The 15,340-nt window shown below is 38.2% G+C and overlaps 1 protein-coding gene across 2 annotated transcripts in view; it reads right to left on the bottom strand.

The window, feature by feature from the left end:
• Window positions 1-15,340, bottom strand: part of ATP7 (copper-transporting ATPase 1) — a 260,566-nt gene that overhangs the window by 61,849 nt on the left and 183,377 nt on the right. For both annotated transcript variants that reach the window (XM_090372608.1, XM_090372616.1), the window contains exon 15: window positions 10,823-10,969. In XM_090372608.1, coding sequence (XP_090228734.1) covers window positions 10,823-10,969 — 147 coding nt within the window. The remainder of the gene's footprint in view (window positions 1-10,822; window positions 10,970-15,340) is intronic.

Below are 15,340 nucleotides of genomic sequence, written 5' to 3'. Positions count from 1 at the left end.
GTACACCGGACTGAACCTATTGGTAACTCTCTAGGAAGCTTCCGGATCAGCTAGTGTATAATCTTGCTACCTCTACTCTGCCAGATAATGACTGGAGGGAGTCCGAGTAGTGTGTATGCGGGGAGCATTGTCGAGGCCACGTTATGTCAAGGATCTGGGTATATTCTTACCACATGTACGCCATATCCAAAAATTTCATTACTTCATACAGCATGTCCCACCCACTTTTTCTTACTATTCAATACACCATGAATTGTCAAAATAATAGAGCAAGCTTATCTGCGAAAAGATCTAAACCTCCCAAGGACTTCCTAATTCATTTCACAAATATACGTGGTCTCAATTCTAATCTCAACGATGTCCATTTCCACTTGCAGTCTTCCAAACCCCATGTACTTTTTCTGACTGAATCTCAGTTATCAGTTGATTCAACTACTGCTCATCTCAGATGTCCAAATTATTTGCTGTATGATTCCTTTCGCCTCAAAGGTGGTACTTGTGCATATGTCCGTTCTGATATTCCCTGTCAGAGACTTGGCAATTTGGAATCTCCTCTCTTTGATCTTCTCTGGCTTAAAATCTCTCTACCTCATTGTGTCAAATTCATCTGTTGTCTCTACCGTTCTCCCAACTCCACTAATCACTTGGAGCTCTTTGACTTCCTCTCTTTGCAACTTGACTTTCTCCAGTCCAACTTTCCTAACAGTGAGGTAATTTTCCTTGGTGATTTTAATGTTCACAACTCCAGCTGGCTTCCGTTTTCTAGTCACACCGACCCAGCAGGTCGAGATGCTGAGGCTTTTGCAATTACTAATGACCTAGCACAGATTGTTCATTTACCTACAAGAATACCGGACAATCCTAATCATACAGCCAATACGCTTGATCTTTTTCTCACAAACAACCCTTCTACGTACAAGGTTGAAGTGAGAGGTCCTTTAGGCACTTCAGATCACAACTTGGTGATTGCCTCTTCTCCAATGGAACCTTTATCTCATGGCTATTCCCAACCTCGTATTGTTTGGCATTACAAGAATGCAAAATGGGATGACCTGCGAGACTTCTTTTCTTCTTTTCCTTGGTCTGATTACTGTTTCAAAACTTCTGATGTCAACGTTTGCTCAGATCGTGTCAGTGAAATTATTCTTGCAGGAATGGAATCCTTTATCCCACACTCCACTTTAAAATCTCGTCCTTTATCTAAACCTTGGTTTTCCAATAAATGTGCTAAGGCTGTCCAAGAGAAGAACGTTGCATATCGTAACTGGCTTGTTTCTAATTCTTCAGTTTCATTTTCTGCCTACACCAAAGCTCGCAACAATTGTAAAACAGTTATTAATCAGTCCAAACTAGAGTTTGAACAGGCTAAGAGTAGAAAACTTGCTTCTTGCCCTAATGGTAGCCGAGCATTCTGGTCTCTTGCCAAAGCTATTGGCCACAACTTTTGCCCATCTCTGCTCCCACCTCTGTCCAAACCAGATGGTTCTGTTGTCACTTCAGCCAAGGATAAAGCTGACCTGCTAGCATCCCATTTTTCTTTGAGCTCATGTATTAATGATCTTGGTAAAACACCTCCCACCATTCCTAACACGCTCCATTCAATGCCTCCTGTGGTCTTCCGTCAAAAGGATATCAGAAGGATTTTGATGAATCTTGATGCTAAGAAAGCTCCAGGTCCTGATGGTATTTCTCCACTTGTTCTCAAAACCTGTGCTCCTGAACTTACTCCTATTTTTTTGCCACCTTTTTTCACTTTCTTATTCCAAAGGTGTTTTTCCTTCTGCTTGGAAATTTGCTCATATCCAGCCAGTTCCTAAAAAGGGTGACAAATCCCTCCCATCCAATTATCGTCCCATTGCAATTACTTCTACTCTTTCTAAAGTAATGGAGAAATCAATTAACCGCCAACTCTTAAACTACTTAGAAACCTTCCGTCTGATCAACGATCCCCAGTATGGATTCCGTCAGTGTCGATCCACTGGTGATATTCTGGCTTATGTTACCCCTTTATGGACTAATTCAATGGAAAGGTTCGGTGAAACACAAGTAGTTGATCTTGACATCTCAAAGGCTTTTGATCGTGTTTGGCATAAAGGTCTTCTAAACAAGCTTCCATCTTATGGTTTGCCAACTGTTTTTAGTAATTGGTTATCCAGTTTTCTCTCTGATCACTCACTGAGGGTGATGGTAGATGGCTCTCTGTCTTCTAACTTCTCCACTAATGCCGGTGTCCCCCAAGGTTCAGTTCTTTCCCCCACTCTTTTCCTCTTGTATATCAATGACCTTCTTCCATTGACTGGAAATCCTATCCATAGTTTTGCCGATGATAGCACATTGCATTCAACTTTCCATTTTGAGAAACCTTGTCCAGCTCAATCAGCTTCAAGTTCTTGAAAATCTGCTGCCAATTCCTTAAATGCCGATCTTCAGGTAATTCTCCAGTGGGGCAAAGACAACTTAGTTGATTTCAACCCTTCTAAAACTCAATCTTGTCTTATATCTCACAAAAAGGATTCTTGTGCTCCTATGCTTATCTTTAGTGACACTCCGATTTCTAGGCAAAATGATATATCTCTTTTGGGGATTACCCTGACTTCTAATCTCTCTTGGCACAAGCACATTACAAATATTGCTTCCTCTGCATCTAAAAAACTTGGTTTTCTCTTTCGCTCTCGGCGTTACTTTTCTCCCAAACAGCTGCTCACTCTGTATAAATCGCAAATCCGCCCTGCCATGGAATATTGTTCCCACATCTGGGGTGGTGCCCCCAAAACCTCTCTCAGGCTTCTTGATTCCATTCAGAAGAGGGCAGTTAGGTTAATTAATGATTCATCTCTAACAGAGTCTCTCCACTCGCTGTCTCATAGACGCACTGTTTCTGCTGCATGCCTCTTCTACAGATACTTCCATGGGCACTGTTCTTCTGAATTGGCTTCTATAATTCCCTCTCTCTCTTTCAAAACAGTCCGAACACGTGCCGCCACCAGCCAACATCCATTTACTGTCCAACTTCAAACCCACAGAACCAACTTGTGTTCTTCCTCATTCATTCATTCAACTGCCGTTTTCTGGAACAACCTTCCTTCATACGTATTTCCTGAAAATTACAATCTACAGAAGTTCAAGTCCAATATCAACAAATATCTTCTTTCGTCTTCTCAACCTCCAACCCAAGCACGGTACTAAGTACTATAGGTTATAATACCTCTCGTGTTTGGGGTTCTCATAAAAAAAAAAAAAAAAAACCCTGCTATTTTGATCAACCTTTTGTTCTGCTAAATTCACTGCTCTGCTTTTTATACATTTAATGTCGATAGCATCTATCTTGATGTTTTTTCCAGTAGTAAATGCACTATACATCCTAGTTCCCTAACACAGCAAGGCCTTGGTTAATCTGGGAAAAATCCCAGTGGTATGTGTCTTGATTTCTTCATCCTATCACAATGAACTTAATTTATCCAGTTTGCTCAACCTAATCTCATACCAGCAGCCCATCCTTGTTCCTGTTAACAGCCCCTTGTTCCTGGCCCATTGTTCACTGCTTAACTTTTTTGGTTACAGCAGTGGACAATGGGCCAGGAAACAATTTTAATTTGCATTATGATAATTGGACTTTGATGATTTACAATTTTTCTGTTTTTCCCTGCAACCCTTTTATCTACTGACTTCTGCTATGTGTACAAGAAATGTAAGTGGAATAATATCAATTTAAATCTTTATTTTTAGTACACATAAATCTATAATACATTCAACAATCTTAATTTTTTTTTTTAAATTGTTTTTTTTTTTTAATTTGTTTTTTAGCTGTCTCTAACTTCTTGGATCCACAATGAATTCTGAATTTGCCGCACTTCTTTTGCACCTTTCACTATAGTTCTCTTAAAATTTTGTATAATGCCATCAGCATTACTAATACAGCAATACTAAAATGACTTTACTATTACAAAACTTTACTTGACTTTCTCTAGTCCAACTTTCCTAACAGTGATGTAATTTTCCTTGGTGATTTTAATGTTCACAGCTCCACCTCGCTTCCGTTCTCTAGTCACACAGACCCAGCTGGTCAAAATTTATTTAAAAAATAAATTTTATAAATTTGTTTTTTAAATAAATTTAATAAATTGTTTTTTTTAAATAAATTTTACTGTGTTGGTCTTTCTGAAATTTCTAAAATTCATTCACAAATTGTTTTATTACAAGCACAAATGTCACTTCTTTTACACTGTAAAATAATAATTTGTTAACAAAAATGAAGTGTCATGATAAATACTTTGTTATGGGAGATACATAACTATGGTTATTTATGCAACAAAATTGCATATGCTTTAAAATAACACAAATGCATATCTGAATTTTTGCTCTCTTTGAAGCATGTTGTAACTTGTCTTCATGTGTGTTTTCATCACATGAAGACAAGGTCATTAGAGCTAAGTTCTGGTCAACCCTTTCCCATCTCTTCCATCATGCAGTATGCCTGATGACTTTAGAGGTTATGATGAACATCATGGTGAGATCCAATCTTCCTTACATTTTAAGGGTACAGCTCTAAAACGGTGTTTGCAGGCCGGCCACTAGTTAATACACCAGACCGAACCTACTGGTAACTCTTTAGGGGGCTTCCAGATCAGCTAGTGTACAATCTTGCTACTTGTACTCCGCCAGATTGTGACTGGAGAGAGTCCGAGTAGTGTGTATGTGGGGGCATTGTTGAGGCCACATTATGTCAAGGATCTGGATATATTCTTACCATGTGTACGCAATATCCAAAAATTCCATTACTTCATACAGCATGTCCCCCTCCCCTACCTTTTTCTTACTATTGAATACACCATGAATTGTCAAACTAATAGAGTAAGCTTATCTGCAAAAAGATCTAAACTTCCCAAACACTTCCTAGTTTGTTTCACAAATATACGTGGTCTCAATTTCAATCTCAATGATGTCCATTTCCAGTTGCAGTCTGCCAAGCCCCGTGTACTTTTTCTGACAGAATTTCAGTTATCAGTTGATTCAACTACTGCTCATCTCAGTTATCCAAACTATTTGCTGTATGATTCCTTTCACCTCAAAGGTGGTACTTGTGCATATGTCCATTCTCATATTCCCTGTCAGAGACTTGGTAATTTGGAATATCCTCTTTTTGACCTTCTCTGGCTTAAAATCTCTCTACCTCATTCTGTTATTTGTTTGTTATTTGGTTTTTAGGAGCATTAGCAACTAAGGCCATATTGCTCCGAGATATGCGGTGGTCATTCCCTGACCTTTCCGCATCCTCCATATTTGGTGGTGACGGGCTCGAACCCCGGTCTAATCAAGAAGCGTGTGCTACGCACTGCTGCTCCTCATTCTGTAAAATTCATCTGTTGTCTCTACCATTCTCCAAACTCTACCAATCACTTCAAGCTCTTTGACTTCCTCTCTTTGCAACTTGACTTTCTCTAGTCCAACTTTCCTAACAGTGATGTAATTTTCCTTGGTGATTTTAATGTTCACAGCTCCACCTCGCTTCCGTTCTCTAGTCACACAGACCCAGCTGGTCAAGATGCTGAGACTTTTAAAATTACTAATGACCTTGCACAGATTGTTCATTTACATACCAGAAAACCAGACAATCCTAACCATACGGCCAACATGCTTGATCTTTTTCGCACAAACAACCCTTCTAAATACATGGTTGAAGTGAGTGGCACTTTAGGCACCTCAGATCACAACTTGGTGATTGTCTCTTCTCCAATGGAGCCTTTATCTCATGGCTATTCCCAACCTCATATTGTCTGGCATTACAAGAATGCAAAATGGGATGACCTGCAAGATTTCTTTTCTTCTTTCCCTTGGTCGGATTACTGTTTCAAAACTTCTGATGTCAACATTTGCTCAGATCGTGTCAGTGAAATTATTCTTGTAGGAATGGAATCCTTTATCCCACACTCCACTTTAAAATCTCATCCTTTATCTAAACCTTGGTTTTCCAATAAATGTGCTAAGGCCGTTCAAGAGAAGAATGTTGCATATCGTAATTGGCTTGTTTCCAATTCTTCAGTTTCATTTTCTGGATACACCAAACTCGCAACAATTGTAAAGCAGTTATTAATCAGTCCAAACTAGATTTTGAACAGGCTAAGAGTAGAAAACTTGCTTTTGCCCTAATGGTAGCTGAGCATTCTGGTCTCTTGCCAAAGCTATTGGACGCAAATTTTGCCCAATTCTGCTCCCACCTTTGTCAAAACCAGATGGTTCTGTTGTCACTTCAGTCAAGGATAGAGCTGACTTGCTAGCATCCCATTTTTCTTCCAACTCATGTATTAATGATCTTGGTAAAACACCTCCCACCATTCCCAACATGCCTCCATTCAATGCCTCCTGTGGTTTTCCGTCAAAAGGATGTCAGAAGGATTTTGACGAATCTTGATGCTAAGAAAGCTCCAGGTCCTGATGGTATTTCTCCACTTCTTCTCAAAACCTGTGCTCCTGAACTTACTCCTATTCTTTGCCGCCTTTTTTCACTTTCTTATTCCAAAGGTGTTTTTCCTTCTGCTTGGAAATTTGCTCATATCCAGTCAGTTCCTAAAAAGGGTGACAAATCCTTCCCATCTAATTATCGTCCTATTGCAATTACTTCTACTTCTTCTAAAGTAATGGAGAAACCAATTAACCGTCAACTCTTAAACTACCTAGAAACCTTCCGTCTGATCAACGATCGCTAGTACAAATTCCGTCAGTGGCAATCCACTGGTGGGTGATATTCTGGCTTATGTTACCCATTTATGGACAAATTCAATGGAAACGTTCGGTGAAACATAAGCAGTTGCTCTCGACATCTCAAAGGCCTTCGATCGTGTTTGGGATAAAGGTATTCTAAACAAGCTTCCATCTACAGTTTGCCAACTGTTTTTTGTATTTGGTTATCCAGTTTTCTCTCATATTGCTCACTGAGGGTGATGGTAAATGGCTCTCTGTCTTCTAATTTCTCCACTAATGCTGGAAATTGACTGGAAATCCTATCCATAGTTTTGCTGATGATAGCACATTGCAATCCACTTTCCATTTTGAGAAACCTTGCCCTGCTCAATCAGCTTCAACATCTCGAATATCTGCTACCAATTCCTTAAATGCTGATCGCCAGGTAATTCTCCAGTGGGGCAAAGGCAACTTAATTGATTTCGATCCTTCTAAAACTCAGTCTTGTCTTATATCTCGCAAAAAGGATTCTTTTGCTCCTATGCTTACCTTTGGTGACACTCTGATTTCTAGGCAAAATGATATATCTCCTTTTGGGGATTATCCTCACTTCTAATCTCTCTTGGCACAAGCACATTACAAATATTGCTTCCTCTGCATCTAAAAAACTTGGTTTTCTCTTTTTCTCTCGGTGTTACTTTTCTTACAAACAGCTGTTCACCCTGTACAAATCGCAAATCCACCCTACCATGAACATTGTTCCCACATCTGGGGGCGGTGTCCCCAAAACCTCTCTCAGGCTTCTAGATTCAATTCAGAAGAGGGCAGTTAGGTTAATTAATGACTCCTCTTTAAAAGAGTCTCTCCACTTGCTGTCTCATAGACGTACTGTTTCTGCTGCATGCCTTTTCTACAGATACTTCCACTGTTCTTCTGAATTGGCTTCTATAATTCCCACTCTCTCTCTTTCAAAACAGTCCGAACACGTGCCGCCACCAGCCAACATCCATTTACTGTCCAACTTCAAACTCACAGAACCAACTTTTCATCTTCCTCATTTATTCATTCAACTGCCATTTTCTGGAACAACCTTCCTTCATACGTATTTCCTGAAAATTACAGTCTACAGAAGTTCAAGTCTAACGTCAACAAATATCTTCTTTCATCTTCTCAACCTCCAACCCAAGCATGGTACTATGTACTATAGGTTCTAATACCTCTCGTGTTTGGAGTTTCATTAAAAAAAAAAAAAAAACTTGTTCCGCCTTTATTTCATCCTAACATCTCATCCTTTATGTAAATTTGGTTTTCTGATAATTAAAAATATGCTATGGCTGTCATTGGTAAGAATGACAGCCATAGCATATTTGCATATTGTATATTGTAATTGATTTGAAAAAGGCTGAGAATAGAAGTCAAGGCTAAGAAAAACAACTTACTAGAATCCTACTTTTCTTTTAACACTTGTATCGATGATTTGGTAAATTATCTCCTACCATACTAAATACGCCACTTAATTGCTCCTAGTCTTTTGACAGAAATATGCTAGAATTCTGAAAAATCTTGATACCAAGAAAGCTCCTGGTCCTGATGGAATTTTTCCACTTGTTCTCAAAACTTGTGCTTCCACCTGTTTTGTGTCATTTTTATACTTGCTTATTCCACTGATGTTTTTCCTTCTGTATGGAAATTTGTTCGTATCCAGGCAGTTCTAAAAAGTGAGAAATTCTTCTCTTCTAGTTATCATCTGAACTGCAATTACCTCTACTCTTTCCAGAATAAGAGATAAATTCATCAACCACCAGGTTTTAAACTACTCAAACCATTATATTGTTAATAATTCATCCATCTGATGAATTACTGCCAATATGAATTTTGTCAGTATTAATCCACTGGTGACAAACTGTCCTATGTTACTCATCCTTGGACAGATTCAATGGAAGAGTTTGGTGAAACTTAAGCAGTTGCTCTTGATTTCTGAAGCCTTTGACAATGTCTGGCATTATGGTCTCCTAACCAAGCTCCCAATCTTACCAATTGCCAACTATTTTTGTTGCAATTGGGTAGCCAGTTTCCTCTCTGCCCACTCACTGCAGGTGATTGGGTTAATCTATCTTCTAAGCTCTCAACTAATACTGGTATTCCTCAAGGCTCAGTCCTTTCTCCCACTCTTTTCCTCTTGCATATTAATGACCTTCCACTGACTGGAAATTCTAGCTATAGTTTTGCTGATAACATACATTCCACCTTCCAGTGAAAAATCTTATCTTGCACAAACAATCTCAAGTTCTTGAATAACCACTGCCAATTCCTTAAATGACAATTTCCACTTAAATTTTCAATGGGGATGGAAAAACTTAGTTAACTTCAACCTTTCTAAAACTCACTCCCATCTTATTTCTTGCAAAAAAAAGTATATTGCTCTAATGGCTACTTTTGATAAGACAGATTTCTAGACAAGATCACTATCTCTAGTGGAGATTACCCTGACTTTCAATCTGTTTTAGCATAAGCATATCAAATATTCCTTCCTCTAGGTTTTTTTCACTCTTGAGTTTACTTTTCTGCTAAACAGCTACTGACTCTACAAATCTCAAATCTGCCCTATCCTGGAATATTGTTCCCGCATCTGGACACCATCCAAGATGTGAGAAAAATGACTCCCGAAACCTCTCTCAGCTTCCTGACTCCATTCAAAATAGGACAGTCAGATTAATTAATGACTCGTATGTTATGAAGCTTTTCCACTGTCTCACAGATATTCAGTTTCTAATGCATAGATACTGTTCTTCTGAATTGGCATCTCTAATTCTACCTCTGTCTTTCAAACCAGTCAGAACATTCAAAAATCACAGGACATTTCCCAAAAATTACAATCTACAGAAATTCAAGTCTAATGTCACCAAGTAGCTTATGTTGTCTTTCAACTTTCAATCAATGCACACTACTGTGTTATAGGCTTGTGTTTGGTGTTTTCATTTTATATAGATATATAAACTCCATACTGTTAACTACTCTGACCCTATGTGGCCATCCTGGAGTACAAACAGAAAATGTACTCAAACATAGTAGTATGAGACAAATCCTCTTGTTAAACGAGACACATCCTTTCCAGTGTTTCTGTAGCAATTTCCTTAAGCAATGCCAAAATTTGATCTTTGTATGATGTCCAAAATTTAATATTTTCACACTCAAAATTTGATAAAATAAATGCACACAGAAATGAAATAAGCCCTGAATGATTAACAAACATTCTGCATCTACATACATGCAGATGCAGATTGAAACTTGCAATCTGGCAAAACAGCAAATCATGCTGCATTTACTGACTGTAGCCTGTGTGGCCAGTCCAAAAATTTCTTCACTGTGCCATGTGGCAATGGTCATCTGTGATGCTAACTTCTTAATTCATAAAAAGTTACCATTGAGCCATTATTACACTTGTGTTAATGTAGTAACATAAGCTATCACCCATAAAAAAAAAGAACAGATAGGTTTCTTTGAGCATAATTTTTTTTTCAAAGCAAATTTCTTCCTTGCAATCTATACCTCAAAAGTTCACCTCTCTGATTTATTGATATTTTAATAGATTTATTAAATTGAGCTTGTTTGATAAACCAGGTTCCATGAATATTAGCTTGCAGAAAGCTTTACACCTGAATTTAATGCTAACTTATCAAATATGTCACTAATGATCAAAGAGCTTTGGAAGAAGATTTAATTATGAGTCAATGTTTGGACTGAAAATGGAAAATATAGGAAATCAATGTTGTTAATTGATTCCCCCCACTGATCAGTAAATTTTAAAAACATTAATTAAATAAAAGTAACACTGTAAGATGATACCAAGAGAAAACATGTAAATGTTCAATAGTTTTCATCATTTGAATATGAACTGGTTCTCTTATCATAAAAGGCTAACAGAAAGGTTACCTAATCTGAGAGGAAAGAACACATATTTAAATGTTTACATGAAAATATGTACATAAAAAAAAAAAAAAAAAAAATTTGAAACAACCTTAGAATAACTTACAATTAACATTAATAGTCTTATCATTTGCATATAATTAGAACTAACTGCTAAAAGTTTCACTGCTAAAAGTCTTATTATTTGTATACATTAGCTAGTATTTTGACTACATACCATCTATAGCACATAATACAGCAGTCTGGCCTTTTTCTTCATGATCCCGCATAAGTACATCTATTTCTTCATTTACATCTAATCCATTCCTGTTCATCCATTCACGGTTACCTATCAATACCTGGTATACATGGCTTTCAGTCTGACCTGCAATTAGATTTTTTTTTTTTTCTTTTTTCACTAAAAAAAAAAAAAATTCACCGAACTATATAATAGAAAATTTATACAATTATTTAACAATATTTTCATGAAAAGCACATGGATTGAGAGACTGCATTTAGAGGACTGCATGGACCGAAATTTTACAATTTAAGTAAGCCGTGAAGTTCAACACTATCTACGTCAATATTCATATATTTTTTGATTTCATCTTCTTGACTTTGGCTCTTCAGTTGTGTCCTCAAACAAGCTGAAATCTAAAACCTTTGACTTCCTTCTTATATGTTGGTCACTGCTGTTCACACTTTCCTCAAAAAGGTTCCTTGATGTAACTGCAGTGGTTTGGAATTCCTCGTCACATTTAAACTTTTCTATTAAAGTTCACACATCACCCTTTGTTTCTTCTTGTTCTTCATATGAAAGCATTCTGAAGTGCTGATCAAGGCATCAAAGGAAGATATTATTGGAATATCAGAGACTACAGATATAAGCAGTGCAGAATTGGAATTTGAGGAGTACAATGTATACAGAAAGGATAGACAGGGTAGGAAGGGAGGAGGGGTTATGCTGTTAGCTAAGAAACATAAAATCTAAGTAAGTGCAACCAGTTGACATGGATGGACAGTGCAATGTTAAGTCTGTTTGGTGTGACATAAACACTGCAAAAGGGAAAATAAGAGTAGGAGTAATGGGAGAAGTATAGGCCTAATGACTCTGATGGGTACAACAAAGAGTTGTACAGAAAAATAGAATGGGCCAGTAAATCAGAATGTCTTATAATGGGAGATTTTAACTTTCCAGATATTATTATTAGCTATATGGTGCAAGGAAGCCTGAGGCTTATGCTGCACCAGCCAAAACAAAAAAAAAAAAAAAAAAAAAATTCCACATTACCCTGAGAGAGAGAGAGAGAGAGAGAGAGAGAAGTAGAAGGGAATCACCAAGAAAGAGAAGAATGATGATATCCAGCTCAGGACCACGAGTGTACCAAGACCATACTCACCAGAAGTGAGGCCCTGGGGTTAAGTGGAACTTGTGGGTTGGTCATTCATGTGCTAGCAAGACTTTTGTGGATTTATTGCAGGCTTGTTTTCTACAGCAACATGTTGGGTGGGCAACCATAGGGAGTAATACTATTGATCTGATTATCAGCAGTGATTATTCATACATAAAGAATTTACAGATAAAGGAACCACTAGGTGGCAGTGATCACAGTGTACTGATGTGGGATTTACTTAGAGATGTAACTACCACAAAGGGTAAATGGAAGGGTTTTTGTTTTCGTAAAGGTGACTACAGTTGTCTCAGACAATTTTTAAATTCTATACAGTGGGAACAACTGATGATGTTACTAATGGTGAATTCTAAATGGGTAGCCTTCAGGGACTTAATCTTGGAGCCTACTAGGCTTTTCATACCAGCAAAGAAATACCATTCAAGGTTCAGGCCTAAATCGATGTCAGATGAATTAATGAGGCTCGTGACAGAGAAGAAAAATGCATGGGATGCATATAAATTATCAGGCAACACAGACGCCTACGGCAGATATAAGCTAGACTGTAATCAAGTCACAAAGGAGGTTAGGCAGGCAAAGGCAGATTACTAGAGAAATCTTTGGCAAAGGATGCAAAGAAAAACAACAAAGAGTTCTTTACTTATGTAAACTCTAGAAGGAAGGGGATGAATCAAATTGGTCCACTCAACATAGATGGTTTGACTATTGATGATCCTGCTCAAGTAGCTGATAAACCGAATGAGCTTTTTGCATCTACATTCACACATGAGGAGTCATTCAAGGAGGGGAATGCTAGAAGTTTATCAAACTCTAACAGGGAGCTAAGTGCTTTTGTAATAACCGAGAGCAAAGGGGAAGAAAAATCGTTGAAGTTAAACATAAAAAAGGCACCTGGAATCTATCCAGTTATATTAAAAGAGGCAGCAAGGGAAATAAGCAAACCCTTAGCCATAATTAGGGAGCATCCTTAGAGTCAGGGAAGGTCCCCATGAACTGGAAATGTACAAATGTATCACCAATTCACAAAGGGGGTGCAAAGAGCGACAAATAATTATGGACCTGTGCCTCTGTAGCCAAGTGGTCAGGAGTGGGAGTGCAGTAGCACACGCTCTTTGAGTAGACTGGGGTTCAAGCCCCTGACTGCTGAATACAGCTGATCTGCCAACCTTCACTGGACCAGCGTAGCAGATTATGGTCCATTTCCCTCAGCATGAATTGTTGAGGAGGCTTCCATCCTGCAGTGGGTTGATAATGGCTGCACTTTACCTTTACCATTTAGTTTAACTTCTGTTCCGGGGAAAATAATGGAGTCACTGGTTAAAGAGGTGATACAGGATCACGTAGACAAGACTGCAGTAATAGTTCAGACACAGCATGAGTTTGTTAAGGGGAAGTTTTGTCCGCCAATTCGATTGAATACTATGATGTGGTCACAAAGGAACTGGATGGAAAAAATAACTTTGATATCATATACTTGGATTTCAGAAAAGCTTTTGATATTGTTGCAAATGGAAGACTGCTGTACAAATTGGAGCAGTATGGCACTAAGGGCAAGTTACTGCAATGGATAAAGGGATTGTTGAGTGGGACACGGCAGAGAGTGGTAATAAATGGACACTGCTCTATGTGGACGAATGTTATTAGTGGAGTCCTCCAGGGTATGGTGCTGGGCCCATTGTTGTTTTGTGTATTTATCAATGAAGGTATATCAGGCTTAATGTCCAAGTTTTCAGATGATACAAAGATTGGAAGGGTGTTAATGACAGTAAAGAAAGTATGCTACTGCAACAGGATCTAGAAAAGATAGGCAGATGGGTTGAGAAGTGGCAAATGAAGTTTAACATTGAGAAATGTAAAGTACTGCATATGGGTAGCAGTAACCCAAGCGAAATATATAATTGTGTGGCACTACACTCAGGGAGGTGGAGAATTAAAAAGGCCTGGGGATAATTGTGCAGTCAGACATGAAATTCACTGAGGAAGTGCAGACAGGCTGCCAGAGCAGGTCATGGAGTTTTTTCAGTGATAAATAGGAATTTTGCAAGCAGAGACAAGGAGGTGATTATCCCTTTGTATTAGGCAATGGTCAAGCCACACCTTGAGTACAGCATACAGGTCTGGAGGCCTCATTTTAGGAAGATGTAGAGTTGCTAGAATGAGTACAGAGAAAGGCAACAAGATTGGTGAGAGGAACAAAGGGGTGCACTTATGAAGAAAGGCTTAAGTTCTGCAAGTTGCAGCATCTGGAGACTAGGCACCCGCAAGGTCATCTGATTGAGGTGTATGTAAGACCTTGAATGGTTTGAGCAGGCTCAATGCTGATGGGGTACTTCCACTTGCTCAGATTAAGAACCTGAGGGGGGCATAGATTCAAACTGCGGAAAGACAGTTGTAGAATAGATGTGTGGAAGTTGGCCTTTAGCCAGCAGGTAGTTCATTGCTGGAACAGTCTTCTGTCTGTTGTTGTTGTGGAAGTTGATAGCTTCTATAAATTTAAGCCCGAACTAGACAAACATTTGGAGTGATGGATGGGTGAAATGAGAATTTTTTTTTTGGTTGATGCTGTATAAGCTTGCTTTCTTGCATCATATGTGTCCACTAATGCTAAATGATAAAAATTTGGCCACAAGAAAAAAGCACCTCTGAATTTTTCATACAGAATCATACGAATGAGATTTTTTTGTAATTCTGCCAGTTCATGAGTGTCAAAAACCAATGTGTTCAAGTGGTTTAGTAAAGTAAAGTGTTTCGCACATATCTGCTTAAAGATGTAGTGGTGAAAGGAAGTTCACCAGCATACATCATGTTGAAAGTGAAACAGTCATCTTTTTCTCAGCATTCTATTAGAATATTTTCAATACCTTAATAATTAGCATAAAATGATTCATGCATGTTTATTTTGCTATACCAATGTGACTCCCAAACTCGATGAAAGGTGGTTTTCAGGTAATGTATAAGACCAGACTGTTTGAGGTATGTCACATTTTTAACTTCGAGTGTTAAGTCAACACGAGGTTAAATTTGTTTCCAGGAATTTCCATTTGAAGTGTTTCTTAAAATGGTACTGATCATATATGAACTGCAGTTTAGTCTGATGCACAACTGAAGGGTGCATACAATGTCAGCTCCTTGATCTGTTACTCTTTGGCTGAAGAACTAATTTCACAAGCCTGCACCTCAACTCATTTCTGATATTAGTGGCAGTTTTACAATTGTTGGGAAATTCACACGTAAACAGTACTTTATTCAGTAAACAGTACAGCTTCCAGTTACCATCAATATAATACAATGTTAGTGTTATATAGGATATGTGCTTATAGTCATCTGTCCACAGTATATATATA

The sequence above is a fragment of the Mastigoproctus giganteus genome, chromosome 1 (genome assembly GCF_048544385.1).
Source record: "Mastigoproctus giganteus isolate SK-2022 chromosome 1, ASM4854438v1, whole genome shotgun sequence".
Classification (NCBI taxonomy): Eukaryota; Metazoa; Arthropoda; class Arachnida; order Uropygi; family Thelyphonidae; genus Mastigoproctus; species Mastigoproctus giganteus.
The sequence above is the reverse complement of the archived record's forward strand: the minus strand, read 5'-3'. Positions and strand labels throughout refer to the sequence as shown.